At 49.4% G+C, this 17,664-nt stretch overlaps 1 protein-coding gene across 1 annotated transcript; it reads right to left on the minus strand.

The window, feature by feature from the left end:
- Positions 1 to 4,157: 4,157 nt before the first annotated feature.
- LOC149363708 (carbonic anhydrase-like) lies at positions 4,158 to 16,870 on the minus strand. The gene is made up of 7 exons (XM_089568590.1): positions 16,862 to 16,870; positions 16,188 to 16,323; positions 12,267 to 12,446; positions 11,585 to 11,742; positions 10,325 to 10,414; positions 5,170 to 5,547; positions 4,158 to 4,614 (listed from the first exon to the last, which is right to left on the minus strand). Exons 1-7 carry the CDS (start codon positions 16,868 to 16,870, stop codon positions 4,498 to 4,500), a joined length of 1,068 nt encoding a protein of 355 aa, XP_089424716.1. The 3' UTR covers positions 4,158 to 4,497.
- Between the last annotated feature and the right edge of the window lie 794 nt (positions 16,871 to 17,664).

The following is a 17,664-nucleotide window of genomic DNA, read 5'->3' on the forward strand; positions in this document are numbered from 1 at the left end:
TCAGCCTGGGAATCAGTCTGCCGCTGGTGTGGCTCGCCGTAACGATGACCAGGAAGATGAGGTACCTCAGCGATGCGGGCTGGGAGAAAACACAGGGACCAGAGTGATGGTCGTCAGTGGATGCGATCGAATCTAATGTGAAAGCACTATGGCATATAAAGCACAATATAAGGACAAAGCAACAGTTACCCATTACCTCCTATTTTCTTCATCTCCAAAAAGAAGCCTCTCGAAGGGTGCCCATCTCCCCGTTAACAGCTGCCCCCTCGCGAATCCGAGTTCACTCCAGGAAGCGTAAAGAAATCAAATGAACACCGCGTGCAAATGGCAGTTGGCCTGTTATGAGTGATTAATGCGTCCTAATCACAGATAGACAGGTCTGGGCGAAAACAGAACTTCTATAAACAAAAAATAATAAACAGAAATCAAAATATCGGTATCACTGCGTCCTAGTCACAGATAAACAAAGAATAAACGGAAATCAATATACCGGTGTCGCCATCACCGGCCGATTTCGCATTTAAGCTGCTAGCCTTCGACACAAAAACTCGCCGTCGATTTCAGAAGCTATGCTACACCACTATTCACTTCCAGACGGTGCTCATGGAGCCCATTTTGGTGTAGGTGTCAGGAGTTTGAAAAGAGAGGCGGAAAAAAATTTCAATGCAAGAAAAAATTTGTTCTTCGCTGCCGCAGAAATGCCGAGAGAGCCAGAAACAGCCACAGAATTGAGTTTTACGACAAGCACAGAATGTATGGAGTTAGTCCTCAGTGTCCCTTTGTTGTCGTTTAGAAATTCGCCTGTGGCAATACACGTTTCATTTGCCGTCCTTAAAATTGCGCGCGTCAATAGTGAAACGAAAGCTGTAGATATCAGCCACGCGCGTAAACGAGCGACAGCTTCCTTGTACTGTGGGATGCGATGGGCGCCATTGTTAGCGAGTCATAGGCGCCTGCAGTGGTGTATAGTGCGTGCACGCAGTAATTAGCGCGCAGAGTGTGTATTATAATACCGTGAGGAAGGCGGCGGCAGCCTCGTCGGCGCCCAGTGTTCGCAGCGCGGGCAGCGTGACGAAGGGCGCCAGGGCAGCCACGCATCGGGGCACCGAGTTGGTCATCCACCAGCACAGCGGCAGCAGCAGCGAGTACAGGCACAGGCTCTCCTGCGGCGAGAGCGTTATATTCGAGACATAAGAGGTTTCCTTTCTTCTTTTCTTACGGAAATAGCACCATATATGGCACCTCCGGTTTCAACGCTGTAAAAGAGAGAGACAGGGTATATCCCAAACAAAAACTTTCTCGCGTTTACGCGCTATAACGAGAACGCTGCTTAGGTGGGCCCTGCAGTGCCCAGCTCTTTTTCGATATGCTCCTGTGACTATGGGACGAAAGCAGGAGGGCCTGATACTAATATGCTAGAGAAACGTCCTCCTAACGAACCGTTTGTTTCTTGTGGGGGAGGGGGTGATACCCGTGCAAGTTCATCACTCCATTGAAGGGGAACAAACCTGTATTGTTTCTATTTTTTCTATGTGGACGGCTGTAGAAGGTATGTTGCACGTGCGCAGCATATTGTACAGTCGTCGCCGTGCGTCGTGCTCGAACCGTTGATAGCTGAATTACAGCTCCCACAAGAGGTTCCGCCAGTCCTAGGCGCACGTAAATACCACGACCATGAACTAACCTGAATGAACTAGGCTATTCTTATTGATATTCATCGATCAGTGCCTCAAGTTCGAGATTTTGGGCAAACTACGTATGCAAAGCGGAAATTTCATCGATGTTCTATACAACATGAGAATGACTATATTCCTTCCAAAAATATAGTTTTGCGCAGTTATACGAAAAAGATATGAAGAGTAGCTTAGCAGGGATAAGAATTGAACGCTAATCTATGCTGCGCGATGTTACCAACCGAATAAACGGGATTGCTCCTTGACTAGCGTCACTCCGAGACCGTTAGTAATGGGCATCAGTACAACTCAGTGCGCACACAACGTACCGGTGTTCCGTGGTAGATCAAGGGAATCAGATAGAAGGGCATGAGGAGGCCGACGGACCCGTACAACTCAGGCTCGTCCCCGCCGACCGGCTGGATCAGAGGCTTCGCGGTGGTTGGTGTCTCCGGCTGCAAAGCGCTCGGCCCGAGGCCTGACAGCGAAAAGCAAACACAACTACGTTACATACCACTCAATAAGTGTACGGCGTTCATAGCACCCCAGCCATATGATCGTCAGGCAACTCTGAAGACATGTTTCTCAATAAAGTTTATTCTGTTTTTGCAGATTCTAATGGAAGCTGAAAATGTCCTCACAGCCAGGGCCAAAGTGTCTCCCTATCAATTTCTTTCCTACAATAGCGCACATCCGCCACCAGTGCAGCCTATAGTATTCTCTGCACACCACGGCTGAAGAATAATTGCTTTCCAACCTAAATGCCGTGTACAATGCCGCGACACAAAAGAAGACGCACTTGCAAGTGAACGGCTGTGTGTTCGCAGTGCGATTCTCGCCGCCATCTTCGGCAATGATGCACTCATTAAAGCACTTTTTGAAGCCCGCCTCAGATTCCGAGTCTATGGTCAAATACACGAAGCCCACCTCAAATACGGGGGGTTTTAAGACCACCAGTGACTGCATAGAGGCGCGACACTATCAGATGTTCTTCCATCTCTAACAACAGCCAGGAGGTCGACGTTGCGAGAGTCGGACTGCGACGAGGGCGAGGTAAAGCAGCCCATACCAATCCCGTTTCGGCAGTGTAACGCTACTGGTGTAGGACGCATCTAAGGGCGGGTAGAAGGCAAAATTGAGTCAATAGCCCTCGTACTGCAGCAGCTCGCGCCCTCGTAACCATATGGCATGGTGATGACCGTGAAAACGTGCTTACTGGGGGAGGTCAAAGATTGGAAGTTCTTTGGTGCACTGTCCATCTTGAGCGAGGACACCCGCTGAACAGAGATGTCGGGCGAAGTAGCCGGCGACGTGAACACGGAGTTAGACTTATGGGCAGAGCGCAGCTTGTACTTCGTGGAAACTGGGCGGGGTCAAGAACATCCGGGCAAGGCAGCATGAGCCACTTCTTCACGCGAGCGCGAGGACGGAAACACCTACCTTCGTTGTCTTCGTTCAAATAATATTGAGTAACCGTCGTTTAGCTTCCCGGTAGTGTATTTCGCAAATCGTTTGCTGTACAGCATATGGCCTTTAGTTTCCGCATAGTGCATTCTGAAAGTTTCATACAAAACAATAAACTTCGTAAAACCCTGAAATAGTTTTGTCCCCTAATTTTACCCAAAAGGCAGAACAAATAAATCGACAATCCCACAAAAAGTATGTCGCGATCAACCAAGTACCACTCTATGCTCGTAGTAGTATTCTGTGGCATGCCGTAATGTGTTCAATTGAGTAGGATATGCGCAGAGTGTGGGACCGGGCCGCCATAACTGGTGGCGCTGCAATCGTGGGCTGTGCAAGCCAGAATTTGTAGAGAGGAAGACTTGCCGTGGTGGCCCATGGAATATGCTTTCTTGTCGATAGAAGACTCTGGTTTTACACCCGGCCATTAAGGTCGCATTTCTTTGGGGATGAGATGCAAGAATGTGTTTTGTTATTTGAATTGTGAAACATTATGTACAGCGCGAAAAACTAAGACAGGGGAAGAAACACGCAAACAAACAAGCGCTGTTTTGCGTGTTTGCGTGTTTCTTCACCTGTCTTAGTTTTTCGCGCTGTACATAATGTTGAACGTTCACCAACTCGCCCAGTTTTCGGTTCTGCTTGAATTGTGATATAGAATTTTTCTGTAGAGCCCCGCAAATGCTTGGAATGCTTGAGAAACACGCTCATTAAGAGGCACATTCTCAAGCATACATACAGAGAAGACGCCAGAATGATAAGCCATCTGCGTGATCGCACGACCTCGGAAACTCTGCTCGAGGTAATTTAAGCAATTTTATTTCCACTTTGTGTACACGGGTGCGAAGCAAATAACACATTTGAGAGAAAAATGTTATGGATTAAATCCCTGCGAATAAAAGCATTTAGGTCAAGCTACAGTTCTAAGTATACTGGATGACAGCAATCACGTGTGCTGTACAAAGCAGTGAGCCAGAGGCAAAAAGACTAAGATTAGCTCGTCTTAAGCGGACCCTTAATTCTCCTATGTAAAAACGTGCGGATAAGGACAACATAATGAAATGGAGCGAGTCGTTCATTCGTTTATTCATTCATCGTTTCCTTAAAAACCTGACGTCATTGTATAAATTGGAGCAAACAAGAGATTTATCTGCGCAGTTATCTATTCTTTGAGAGGGTACTTGTGTATAATATGTATCGCCGTCTACACTAAGTGCGAAAATGGCATATCTATTCATATTATACGAATGCGACGAGCAGAATGGGGGATTATACGCTGTGTACAAAAAATGGCCTATACTATGGAGTAGTATGTACAATGGATCGTGTGAGTATAGTCGCACATATTTCACGGGCGTCTTCAGAAAGGCGGGAACGAGGAGATGATTTTGCGGCCGTAGAGTTTCTGCGGAGGCCTGAAGTTGTCGACGAGAGGACCGTGCCCTGGACGACCTTTGATTCTGCGGAACCCGGCCATCTGTTGTGAAGAAAAATAAAGCATATATGTTCAATCGAAGTAAAATGCTGCCGCTATGTGGAACAATCAGTTTAAGATCCGAAATAAGCTTTTTTTTTCTTATTAGCGGCAGTTCTTTAGACAAGGCGACAAGGCTGTGGAAAGCAGTAACAGCTAAAGAACCTACTGCTGGCCGAGTTGATACTTCGCGCGGAACCGTATCCGCGACTTCATGCAATTTTATGATGAAAAGAGATGTCTGTAAAAGGCTATGCGTTGAAGAAGAAAAAGAAAAGAAAATATTGCGAGTGCAAAAGTAGCATGCATAGTTTTACGTAACCTGTCCGTCAAACCTTTGACATATGAGAGCGCCAGCTTCAAGGTTCAATGGGATAACATGACCATTTTGATCACATTCTTGAGAACATTTACTCTGCGACTCCAGTGGACAACATGAGAGAGTTCTTGATCCCAACGAACTATGCTGACAGATTTTCCCCCGAGAAACTGCAATACACGGCTGTCGATCCAATCACCACGTTACGCTTTACAGCTTCTGCATTACAAGCCATCTACACAATTGTATCTCTGCCTCTGCACAGCTTTCGTGAGTGTATGTATGCCTGCCTTGCGCATGCGCGGCCATACCACAGCCTCCGAGACGAATGCGGGCCTGTGGAAGACTGTCCAGCGCACAGACTCCGTGCATGGTGGCGTGGTGAGAGAGCCGCGGTACGTGAAGAACTCGTGCCGTGCCACGGGCGGCATCAGCCTGTCCAGCCTCAGCGGGAGCGGCGCGTTGGCGTCCGAGCCTCTGCCCCCTCCACGGCTCACCACACGGCGCGCCATCCACGGCAGCAGGCGCCGACGCGTACGCGTTCGGGTCGCGTTGCCCTCCAGGGCAGCAAGGATGCCGCGCACCGTTTTCACGGAGTCGAAGTTCACGAACGTCATCTGCGTCGTCGTCCAATTGACTCGTTGCGATGGAAGGCTGCCACCGATAACGTCGGCCTGACATTAGTGTTGCAGCATTGCACACCAGAAGGCGACCTTGTGCCGCCACCGTCCAGCACCCACGGAATGATAGCAAGTAGACAGATCTTAGGAGTCGCTTGAAGCTTTCTGGCTCCCATTTTTTTTTAACTTTTAGCTGCATTTTGGCTCCGCAACGATGACGCGGGCCAAATTTTCTTTTTATGGCGATGCAACTCGTCAACAGAAGTTGTTTTACTTAAAATTAACTCAGTCTGTCACACAGGTTCACTACTATGCCGAAACATAAAACGAATCATTTCTACGTACGCCACAGCATTCTGGCAACATAAAACTAGAACGCTTTCCATCAGGCTGCACAAACAACGTGGTACGGTTTGGAGTGGGAAAGTAATTTTTTTTATAACTGCACATGCTTTGCTAGGGAACTTGTCCTTAACAAGGAACACTCTAAAAAGAGTACAAGAAGCCTCAGGCAAATCTAAAGCCTACACCATTGTCACAAAATTCGGCGCATTTTAGGAACAAACAAAGAAAAACCGCCGCGCGCACGGCGTCTCGCCAGCGCGAGCCCGACGGGGGAGAGGGAAAGCCCCAGCCGAGCGCGTGCCTCTCTCCACCGCCGCGGCGTGCGCCGAGGAAATGAGTCATCCCCGCCGATTATTCTCGAACATGCGAGTCGGTTCTACGGCTGACGGGGGGAAAGGGCGTAGCCTTGCGTGCACTAAGACACGTCCCCCTCGCCCGTCGGCGTCGGCGCCGCTCAAGAACACGCTCGAAACTTCGAGATGCGACCCCCGACCTCTGACCAATGGGGACGCGCGGCCGGTGAGAAGAGGAAAGGGAGACAGCACTGCCAATGCTGCGTGTATGTGCGCGCCTACTCGGGCGCGAACAACAAACAGACGGGAGAGCGAGCCTATAAAGAAGGACGTTGACCGCTATCAGTCAGTCCGGACCGCCGTTTAAGCTTCATCGAAGCGCGCCCGTTCGACTCCCGGGGAAAACACCACTCGGCCAGCCACGGACCAACGAGGCAACGTTCGCCAGTCTGCGGGACGGCATCGTCGTGGAATTCTGGTCGTCGGACTGCCGCAGTGCCCGGTGAACAAATTGTGTTTTGTTTGTTTATCTCTCTCTTGTGTTAGTGCACTTTAGGTGCAATATTGCCTCTGTATTGTATTCTCTCTCGGGTTTAACTTTGCACGAATTGCATTGTTTGTTAATCACTTGGTATGTGTTTGTACGAGTGATTGTGAAATCCTCTGTATCGTCTCAATTGCTGTATAAACTTTGTTATTGTTTGTGAACCTTTGGCTCCGACCCATTCTCTGGCTTGCGACCAGCGAAAGCTGGGCACCGAACGCCCAAAAACCTCTTGTCACTTGGTAGCTGGTCTCCGCTGAGTTTGCCACGCTGAGTCGAGGGCATCTCCTTCGAGTCCGAGACTGCTACCCCCACACGCTCTAAGGGTGTCTGGGAGCTTCCCACGTAAAAGTGCGCGAAGTCTGGGTGACAACCATATAATTACTATGGAGTTGCTAAGAAGTAGGTCAGTATACTGTGCGACATTTCCGTCCTGCATGTATGAACTTCCATTCTGGTAGTTCAAACAGACCGCCGCGGCACATATTCCTGAAGGTAAATCTTAATAGTAAACTCTTGGCCTCCTCGTACCTATCGCACAACAAAGAATGATGGAGTAATTAGACGGATCCACATTCGTTCGCTTGGGTGGTACTGACGTTTCAACAATCTGAGTACGCTTTTCATTATTTTTCTGCATGTAATCCTTAATCAGACCAGTCCTGAAGCGCATACTGAACCACTGTGCACTAGACGAAAGAAACAGTTGCCATCTGTTATCTCATATCGCAGCCGCCGCATCTATAGGTACGTCTCAGCGCCGATAATTCATTCAAATAACTGCAAGCTCTTGAGCTTCGTATGACTGCTATTCCTAAGAGCTGCAATGTTACGGAGCAGGATCGCAGAAGAATTTGACGTCTTTTCGTTACGATACCGTACATCTGCTTTGCTGTCGGCGGACGCAATTTTAGAGGACACTGGATGCATTGACTTGTGGGTCGGATAATTAGTATAATGCTTTCCTGAAATGACTTCGACACCTGGTAGCAGTGTTATGTGGCGGCTTTGCCGACAGAGCCAAAAATTTCGCCTTCTAGAACGCTCTCACGGATGAACAACTTTGGCTCTGTACCCCAAAAAATTGTTGAAGTGCCTCTAACAAGACTGGCAAGCACTGGGCATCGAGACATACTCAGTTCCCCTAACATGATTACCCACGATGACCTACTGTGCCGCAGAGCAGAAATGCTCTGGTGGTTAGCGCATCAGCATGCGGGATATACTGGTCTCAATCAACAGTGCCACCGACCTCCCATCGGATTTTCATGGGGTACAAGCTTTAGCCTTCGGTCTGGTACTCGGGTTTCTCTGGGTTGAAATACTTTGAGAAAGGGTGTCTGATTAAACTGTTGTCGTGACCAAACGGCAACGGTGCATCTTAAATTATTGGAGGTACCTGAACAGCTGAGAATCAAGCTTCTTTTAGCACACTTAGAAAACCTCTTTTGTTTCTCGTCATTTTAGCGAAGCTATGAACCTTGCCTTTCATAAAATCTGGCATATCTGCGCGTCTTGCTTGTCCGTTCTCATTTCGCTCTGTTACGTAAAGAGCTGTCAGTGTTGCATATGACGCGCCACGCCACAATTGCGACACATGTGTCAGCATTCACATTTCTTACGAGCCACGCGGCCCCAACACGCCAGCACACGACATTTAACGCTCCTGCTCAGCGACCACGAGGCGCCCCGCATCCTAACTTTCTCCTACGAGCGTCCCCCTTGACAAGCCACGATGCTGCGCCTTAAGGCAGCGGAGTCGTAAGGAGAAGCATCTTCAAGCAACACGCCTGGACTTGTCGCAAGAGGCCAGACAGCGAGGCGCCGTTTCCTCCTCTCCCGGACGCCACCACGCGCGGCAAAATTTGAAGCGGTTGGCCGCGTGGTCGCTGGTTCGTCCTTTCGGACTGCCGTCGAGTGCTGCCTTTGGATTGGCCAGTTCTGAGGGGCCACCGTTCCTCAGGCTATAAAAGCCCCACCGCTGCAGCTTGAGAAGGGAGGGATGACCGAGAGGCGCCGACGATACGAGACGCGTCGGCGAGGCCCTCCCAACTCTGCAGATCCGCCGAACCTCCTACGTATCAATAATCCAGTTATTTCATTCTTGTATCCTTAAGTCTTCAAATAAACCTGTTTCCTTATTCGAAAAGAATCCGGCCACTTCTTGCTAACACATGCAATGGTCTCGGCGCTTCAACGATTCGTTTGCCAGCTACGCAGCGCACTTTTGCCTCATGTGTCACACAAAGCATCACAAGGCATCACAAAGCATCACACAAAGCACACACGCCGGCCTCATGCCAGCAAGGTCTTTATGCAGAAGCACTTGGCTGCAAGCCAGTGGTTGTATTTACAGGGCTGAGTGAAATAAATGCAAGCGGCGCATGCCTTTCCCAAAGGGAGCTCCCGTAAAATTTTGACTACAATGAGCGCAACGCCAGTAGATGCTGCTACACTGTATCGCGCGACACACACTTATAGCAGCAGTCAGGGATCATCCGTCATGAAGGCTCATTTCAACACGAATGTAACCCCTCACCGGCGGTACGTCACGAAACTGGAAAACCGCGGCCTTCAACTACAGCGCCTCTTTCATTCTTCTTTCTTTCACTGCCTGCTTCATCGTTCCCCTCACAGAGTGGTTCAGGAGCCGAGCGAGATTGAAGGGACTGCGCCTTTTCCCAAGGTGCCACCCTTCCGATTAAAGACTTTCCCTCCTCCTCCTCCTTTCTTCATAACCATTTTTCCACCTTGGTCCCTAAACTTCTTTGAATATTTATTTACACGCCGGCCAGTCACCCATTCCTTCCTTTTCCTCCCCAACCATATCTTCAGAAGGGAGGTCTGGCTCAGCACTCACTACATGGTTCTCCGAATATCATTGGTACATCATACAGGTCAAAGTAAAGGGAATGCTCTCCCCCTCTATCCACCGCCTCATCGGTTCTCTCAGGTGTATTAGACGAGCCGCAGTGGCTCAGGGGTTACGGCGCTCGGCTACTCAGGCGATGAACTCGGGTTCAGTCCTGAGCGCAGCGGCCGCGTTTCGATGGAGGAGAAACGCAAAAGGCGCCCTGCTGTGCGCAGTCAGTGCACGTTAAAAATCCCTACGTGGTCTAAATTATTCCGGAGCCCTCGGCTACGGCACCACTTTCCCTCTTCCTTGTTTCACTCTCTCCTCTATTCCTTCCCCCAGAATGTAGTTGAGGTGTTCACCATGTATTGAGGCAGCTAATGCGCCTCTTTACTAAATCAAAATATAATGCGACGGCTTTAGAACCTCAGAGGGAAGAAAATATGCCGTTGGTAATAAAATATGCTAATTGCCTGGAGGGAAATGACATCACCAGACTGGAAGACGTCATTTTCGGTAAAGGCAACAACTTCTAATGCTATCGCACTGCAAACAAATAGCGTTTCTAGGAGTACCCGTAAGCTTTTTTTTTTTTTTTTGCGAAGCTTGATCACTTATGATATTTTTATTCTTTTGCGCAATTTTTCTGTCAGTCCCGATTGCAGACACCTGCGGTGGTACTGCTATGCCTTTCCGCACACTATTTTCTAACAATAGAAATTGGTGGCGTGCACATACCCTGTATAAGGTTGCAATGATGGCAAGCCCGTCCTCCTCCGTGGTCGCGTTTGCGGCTGGGTACTTCTGGTTCGTATAAACCAGCTGCGACTGAAATACAGTGCAGAAACGGGAGCAAGGAAAATCAATTTTTTTTCCACGATCGAGTAAAAATGGAAAGTGGCTAAAACGACAGAGGTCAGTGAGAAATAATACACTACAATATTTCCCAGCCAAAAATTACAGTTGTTCTCATCCTTATATCGAGAGATGGGTGTGCCGGAGACAGCATCGAACACGGGCTTTTTTTTTCTTACATATAGACTGGTTAAGAATTCCGTTGACTGCTGTACCATTGCACAGAACAAGCCTGCCCTCGTCTAGCAAAGAAAGGCTTGTGCAGTACGGTGGCCGCTAGGTATTAGATGGCGAGACCCTCAGAGGAAGCTTGCTCAGAGCCTGACTAGAGTTGTTTGAAGGACGCTAGCGTTGTGAATGCGTTAGTCACCGTGGTGGGGATGCGGCGACGTTTCGCGGCCCTCATAATTCGGAGAGTTTGCTCGAGCCTAAAGTCGGGCGTCGCATGACTGCGTATGCGCAACGCTGAATACACAGCCTTTCTTGCCGCACCGAGGTTTTCAGCCTTTACGGACCTCTGAAGCGACATGATGGATTGGTTTGTTGCACCTTCCTCACAGATAATGCACCGCGGCATTTGAATCTTACCACCTCCTGGCTGCGGCTTTTTTTTATTTCAGTCCTCGATGACTGACCAAATTAACATTACATCAAAAGTCGGACATAGGATAGGTGGTCAATGGCCATGCTGACTTGGGCGCAAAAGAAACGATATGTAGCACAGATTTCGCACGCTTTGTTCCATTGCTCACGCCGACCTCCTGTAAGTTTGCCAACAAAAGCGCATCGACGTCACTGTTGGCAAAAGCAGGTGAGGCTTGCGTTAGGCGTTTCGCGTGCTCGTTCAGCGCCTCTACGCGTTCCTTCTGCGTCCGTTTCTGCGAATGCAGCGAGCCTGCGTTATAGCCTCATTGGTGGCGGGTGCGTATGCTAGCTCTCTCACCGGCGCTCCATTTTCGTGACGTCATGGCGTGGAGGAGGAGCACTCAAAAGGCATATAATAAGGGGCAGCAGTACTGAGCACAGGAAACGTTTCAACGCATCCATAGGATGTTCTCCCCCTGCAGGTCTATTGTCACTCAGGCGGTTTATTACGCGACATATTTAACACATGGCAATGACGTATTCGACAAGTGAGAGCACCTCCATGGGGTAGGCGACGCCGTCGATGCGGTGCTCGGAGCCGTGGCCCGGACCGGAGCCCCAGTGGAAGAGCGCGTGGTGGAACACGTAGGTACCCGGAAGCGGACCGCCGCTCACCGTCCGCTTCGTCTTGTCGGTTGGCGATGCTCGGAGGGTAACTGGAATGCCGCACAACGCTCTTAACTGACGCGCGAGACTTCTAACAGAGTGCCGTAAAGAAGGAAACGCCGTATTCACAAGTGATGAGAAAATAAAAATATGGAAAAAAAGTCGACACTTACTTTGCACCCCGTAAAAGCGTTTCAAAAACCTAGCATTTACACGGTCTCTAGGTACCGCACTTAAGGGAACATAAAGGCTCCCTGAAACGCTTTGAGAGTGGCCAGGAATGTGTTTATTATGTACGGCAAAGCGCAATGAGCTTTCAAGCCGCTTACAAGTCCTCAAAAATGAGCCGATGATAATTTTTAACGCGAAACCATTCTCATCAGTCAGAAAATCCGTGTGCACTACTGTGCTCAGTGGCACAGTGGGCAATCGGGGCACGCAAGGGCGTGCACCACTGTGCCCGTGGCCACAGTGGTGCTCATCACTGCATGCCCTACTTATCTTGTATCTGTTGTCATTCAGGGAATGCAGAAGCAAGCAAGCCCGCACGCATGCGTACATATAACGTGCTCACGCGTCAGGCCGTTGTTGTCGACAGTGTAGTTCCGGAGTGAGACACTGTGGCCCCGAAACCGGAGCGGCTTCATGGCCACGTCGTGGATCACGTGGAACGTCTCGATGTTCACCGGTGACTGCCGCCTCCCGCCGCACGCGTTGTTTTCGATGCACCCGAACTGGGCCCACGACCAGCTCTCTGCGGGGCCAAGGGTAAGGTTAGGTGTTATACTGTCCCCTCTTGGAGGTCTCCCCCACCTCAGAGCAGAATCATGCATATATAGGTCGACGAGTGTGCCCCAACCAGTAGTAAATGAGCAAGTATAGCTGCACCGTGTGGAAAAGGAGTGTGGACGCAAACGTTGTAGGGAATATGCTTTTAAAAGAGATTTCGGCCTTTTTAGGCCTTTAAGAACTGGATTACAATTACGAGACCTTTGATTGCAAGGCGAATCGCTGACTTTATGCAGGCTTTATGATGGAGCCAAAGGTGCGACAGGCAAACAGCGAGTAGTCCTCACATCACGGAGGGTAAGAGGTGTGGTTTTGCGAAGCCATTCACAGCAAATCGAAGGTAGGCTGAAAGTACCCAAGGGAGCTTCTGCTACTTCAAGCACGAGGATGAAACAAGGAATGTCGCTTTCACGTAATATATGGGAGGCGCATTTTTACATCTTCCGCTTTACGTGCCCGGGAGTAATATATCAGTGTGCTTCGTGACTGTCACTACCTTATTCCAGTTGTCAATAGAATGTGCAATGCAGAAGCAGTCACATAATTCCCCTTAGGTGTCCTGTTTGAGTACATAAACCGGCGAAAAATGCGACCTGACCTTGCAGCCGCCACAGTGTTATCTGTTCGTAGCCGGTGTGCTTAGGCACTGGTTATGTTGTTGTTGCTCAAAATAGCCGATCCGGATTTAGAATTACAATCGGAGCCGTCTCCGAAATGATTCATAGACAAGTAGTAACGTAAGGTTAAAACACGTAACACGCATTAAAGAGCGCCAGGCAGCCGAAATATATACGGCACCTATCACTATAAGGTGTGACAAATACACCGCAGTGGTCTTTTGTATTTTGGTACGTCAAAGCAGTAAGCAGACTTGCTGATTGCATTATTTATAGCAAGCATTATGATTAGTGAGGAGTTCTGTGTCTGGAGAGCTGGCACTGATTACGAGACGGATATTTTAACATACTGCTCACTTACGATCGTTATCATAGCTCCAACAGCGCTGGCCTTCTCCTTCGATGAGGTGAGGAGACATGGAAAGTAAAAAGAAAAAAATGGAAACAGAGTCCGGCGTAAAGTAAAGAAATGAGGACAGCAAGTCTATTGTGACAGAAAAATGAAGACTACGAAGTGCGTACGACGTACACATGTATCACATATAAGACATGTGCACGTCGTGTGAGCCCCAAATGTCATATCGAGCAAGCGCAACGCTGAGTCCATGCTGCGCAAGCGTGAATGAACGCGCAAAGCCATCGCTGCGCACGCGCGAGGGAAAAAATAGATTAGAAAGAGCTGGAAAGCGTCGTGTTCGACTGGACAGCTGTCATCCTGCGAATATGTGAAGAAAAAAAAATACGAGACTAAAGCAAAAGCCATTTGTGAACAAACTGCAACTTTCGCGTTGCGAGGCTGGCCCGACCTGTTGAGCTTGTGACTGGCTCCTGTTAATCGCTTCCAGGGCAGCGACCGTCGATTGGGCGAGTCTGCACGAAATAAAAAAAAAAAAGAAAACGTCCATTTAATTCATCCGAAAGATAATCATGACTCGCTGCTCACGAAGCTCCTGGTCGTCGTCCGTTAACTAGAGAGAGCATATGAACGTTTTATTTTTTTTTTTTGTAGCGAAAGCTACATTGGCCACAAACTTGCGATTCCGCTGTGGCGGTGCTCCGAGGAGGCACAGAGACCGACCTTGAGCCGTTGCCTAGCATGCCTAGCAACCACCGCAGCTGGCGAACGCCGCGCGCTCACCGCGCCATCTGGCATGACGTCACACCGCGCGCCTCGCCGCAGAGCCGCGCCGCCGTTTGGCATGACGTCACACCGCGCGTCTCGTTGTTGTGCTCGCCTCCGCTACGTATATCCTGGCATAGCCGAGCTAAGCCACTGCCATTTTTTTTTTGGCTTAAGAGCCAGAGAATGTTATTGGAGGCAGTTTTTGAGCCATGACAACGTCTTTTAAATCCGTAGTATGAGCGTGTTCCTTAAAAAATAAGCTTGAGATCGACACTTAGCAAAACTGGCCAAGTATGTGTCACAAAGTGTGTGCATGCCTTGTCTTTCTTTTTCTTTTGTGGCTGAGGTGGCCATGGCTTGCCACGGCGCCGGTAGTTCGCAGTCATGTCGCAATGCGGCGGCGACGACTTTGGAACCCCCCCCCCCCCCTTCCCCCCCCCCGCGTGGACATTTGACCGCTCGCGACGCTCGAGGGTCAAGGCCACACCGTCCCCTCCTAGTACTATCGCCGAGTAGCGAGCGCTCGCGGGGGACGGAAAGCGGTCGGTTGAATGCCCCGGCACTCCTCCCGACCTTGTCAAATTAGCATCGTTCCTCGTGAGGACCGTGGCCTCGCGTACCTTCTTAGTTTCTTCGTGTTTCTTTCCCCCCTTTTTCCACATCTGCTAATCGTTGGCACACTGGGCCTTGAGGATTCGTTTGTTGTTTTTTGGTTTGCCACGAGAACGCAGCGGCGGGAAAACCGCGAGCCATGGAGTTGGCTTGGAGATTTCGGTGCGTGCGGATGTGTGTGAGGTCAGCCAGGGAAGTGGTCGGCAAGCGAGCCTAGGCGGGTGTGTGACGCGTAGAGCGCGGCTACGGCGGCCCCGAAAACGCGTGGAAGACGCGTGGCCCAAGTTCGCCCGTATACGCAACCCCCAATCAGCCCCGCGCGCTTCCGCAGCCTGACGCTCCCTGCGACCGGAGCTTGCCACCCCGCAGCTAAGCCACCGCTTCTCCCCACTCGCTTTACTCTTTTCTTTGTCCTGTCACTATTTCTCGTCGTAACCTTTTGTACAGTATTGTTTCGTTGTTGTAACATAGTTGCAACGTTGCTGTATAGTTCTCGCCCTTCCGTTTTCCTCTTCTGGTTAGTAGTTGTTTGCGTTCTGATTTTGTGCTTGTTCGCGTCGCGCCTGCGGGTTGACGCTGCTTTGTTGGGCTTTGTTTTGTACATTTTGTGCTTGTTATCGTTTGCCCAAGTAAAGGGGTTGCTAAAGAAACTTGCCTGCGCCTCATGCCTCTGGTCAACGGATAATCAGGCATGGCCCCTATCGTCGGTCAGCAGTCGAACCTCATCTTTGGCACGCGGGGTGGAGAAGTTTTTCGCTTCCTCCCCCTCCGAACTTACGGAGAGTGCAGTGGTGGGCAGGTTGGCTCGAGTAAATATAACTTCGGCGCCAACCAAACATCAAGCCGCCCACAATATCGTGACAGTATGCTATTACGAACTCTCAGCCAGTGGCAGCCAATGGTGAGGTCAGGGCGCCAGCCAACCAATGGCCGAGTCGCTTCCCACGGACGCATGATAGCCGCGGATACATCTGAGTGACCACAGACAGAGGACCGATGGACGCGAAACCAACAATGGAAAATGGACACCTCATAGAATACGGCGCATGGTTGTAATGGGGCACTGGTCACGGACCGGCGCGCATTCTTACGTCAGGCACAACAGCGAGACTTCGAGACGCAGGGACACCCACGTTATGCAACGAGATCACATGAACAAAAAAATGTGGGGCTCATTAAGTTGGCACGATAAAAAATAGACTTAACAGGCAGCGTCACCGATAAGAAACCAGACTGATCCTAGGTTAATGTTAAAATTGTAGCCTGTGAATACTTACGTGCGTTGCTTTTGTCTTCCCTCTCTTGACCGCTGCTGAATGTTGTGGCAGTCGTTGCTTCAGAAAATGGCGCATACCGTTGGGCGGGGATTGGCCACACAGGGGAGAATTCAGGGCCGAATGTCGGGCGAAAGCCTGGAACCACGACACGCGCTCGACAGCACTTTTCGTGTCTTCTTTTTCTCCGACCAACTGCACGCGCCACTGGCTGTGCTGAGCACGGCAAATGAAAATAGAGGGAAAGTGTTTTATGCTACCAGTCAAAGACGTAGCTGCACAATAAGCCCATTTATCACGCGTAATATCTGTTTTAAGCATTCCTTCATTTCACGAACAGCAACAGAATAGAAGATCCTAACCAATGACCAGGTTTCAAAATAATCTATGCCGGCATTTGTTTCAGGTATTGATTAAAAATGCGGTGTCTATTTCCGAAAATGTTCAAGCTGCATTAATTTAATTTGATATTGTGTTCATTGAATGCGTTATTACTTGTTTACTTATGTGTATCCCACCCTGCTAAACTCCCCAGTGGGGACTGCAGTATGTGCAAAATAAACAATAATAAAAATAAAAAGAGAGAAAAATGGAAAACAGTAGCGTATGCTTTGTAAGCTGAGCTAGCCCAAGCGAAAAATGCTGCGCAGAATTCGCTGCAAAGAAAGAGAAGTTATGAGAAAGAAGGCGTTCGCTATATGAGAAATTCTAATGGAAATCGCCTATGGAAATTTTCTTGTTTATGCCACGTCACCTTTTCCATTCCCCCATATGGGTATGTACCATTCTTAAGAGGATGAATAAGAAGAAGAAGAAGAAGAAGAAGAAGAAGAAGAAGAAGAAGAAGAAGAAGAAGAAGAAGAAGAAGAAGAAGAAGAAGAGAAATACTTCTTCTTCTTCCTCGAATAGTTCGAATAGAAATATGGTAGAGAGAGGGTGTGGTAGATGGTCCTTGGCGATCACAAAATGAACAAGGGAGGGGAAAACCTTAGGTTGCTTGAGCCAACGTTTCGACAAGAGGACTTGTCTTCGAAGGCAAGTGTCGAAGACAAGTGTCGAAGACAAGTGTCGAAGACAAGTCCCCTTGTCGAAACGTTGGCTCAAGCAACCTGAGGTTTTCCCTTCCCTTGTTCAAATAGAAATAGTTCAGCGAACTTCAAAAGAAGAATGCACATGCAAGCGATCGCACGATGTGATGTGACAAATCTAAGTTACCAGTATTTATTGTACATTATGCTTTCACACTGATCGTTTTCCCATTGGGTGTTTTATTTTGATTTGGCTGTAGATTTTTCATGGGTTTGTGGTTTGTGAAGGCTGCTGGAGGGGGGCAGTTGGGTGGATGGTTGAGGGGTGGTGGTGGTGGTGAAAACTTTTATTTCATGAAATAGAGTTTGGGAGCCACAGAGTGGCCCCGCTACATGGTCGGCGTCCCTAGCCCGGGACACCGCATGTGGAGGCCCCGTCTCTCGCCCGTTTCACCAGAGCCCTTTGGGACTCAAGCGAGGAGCAGTTGAGGAGGGCAGTCTCCCATGTCTCTCTGGAAGGGGTAGGGGG

The sequence above is a fragment of the Amblyomma mixtum genome, chromosome 2 (genome assembly GCF_055824585.1).
Source record: "Amblyomma mixtum isolate Tamu chromosome 2, ASM5582458v1, whole genome shotgun sequence".
NCBI classification, from domain to species: Eukaryota; Metazoa; Arthropoda; class Arachnida; order Ixodida; family Ixodidae; genus Amblyomma; species Amblyomma mixtum.

Bases quoted from the DNA above. Each gene is read 5' to 3' on its own strand.
- LOC149363708 (XM_089568590.1), bottom strand. The intron at 12,447-16,187 runs GTATGCGCCATT...TTGGCCCCGCAG, and splicing joins TGGCCAATCCCCGCCCAACG to AGAGCTGGTCGTGGGCCCAG. The intron at 4,615-5,169 runs GTAGATGGCTTG...TCTTCACAACAG, and splicing joins AGAGGCAGAGATACAATTGT to ATGGCCGGGTTCCGCAGAAT.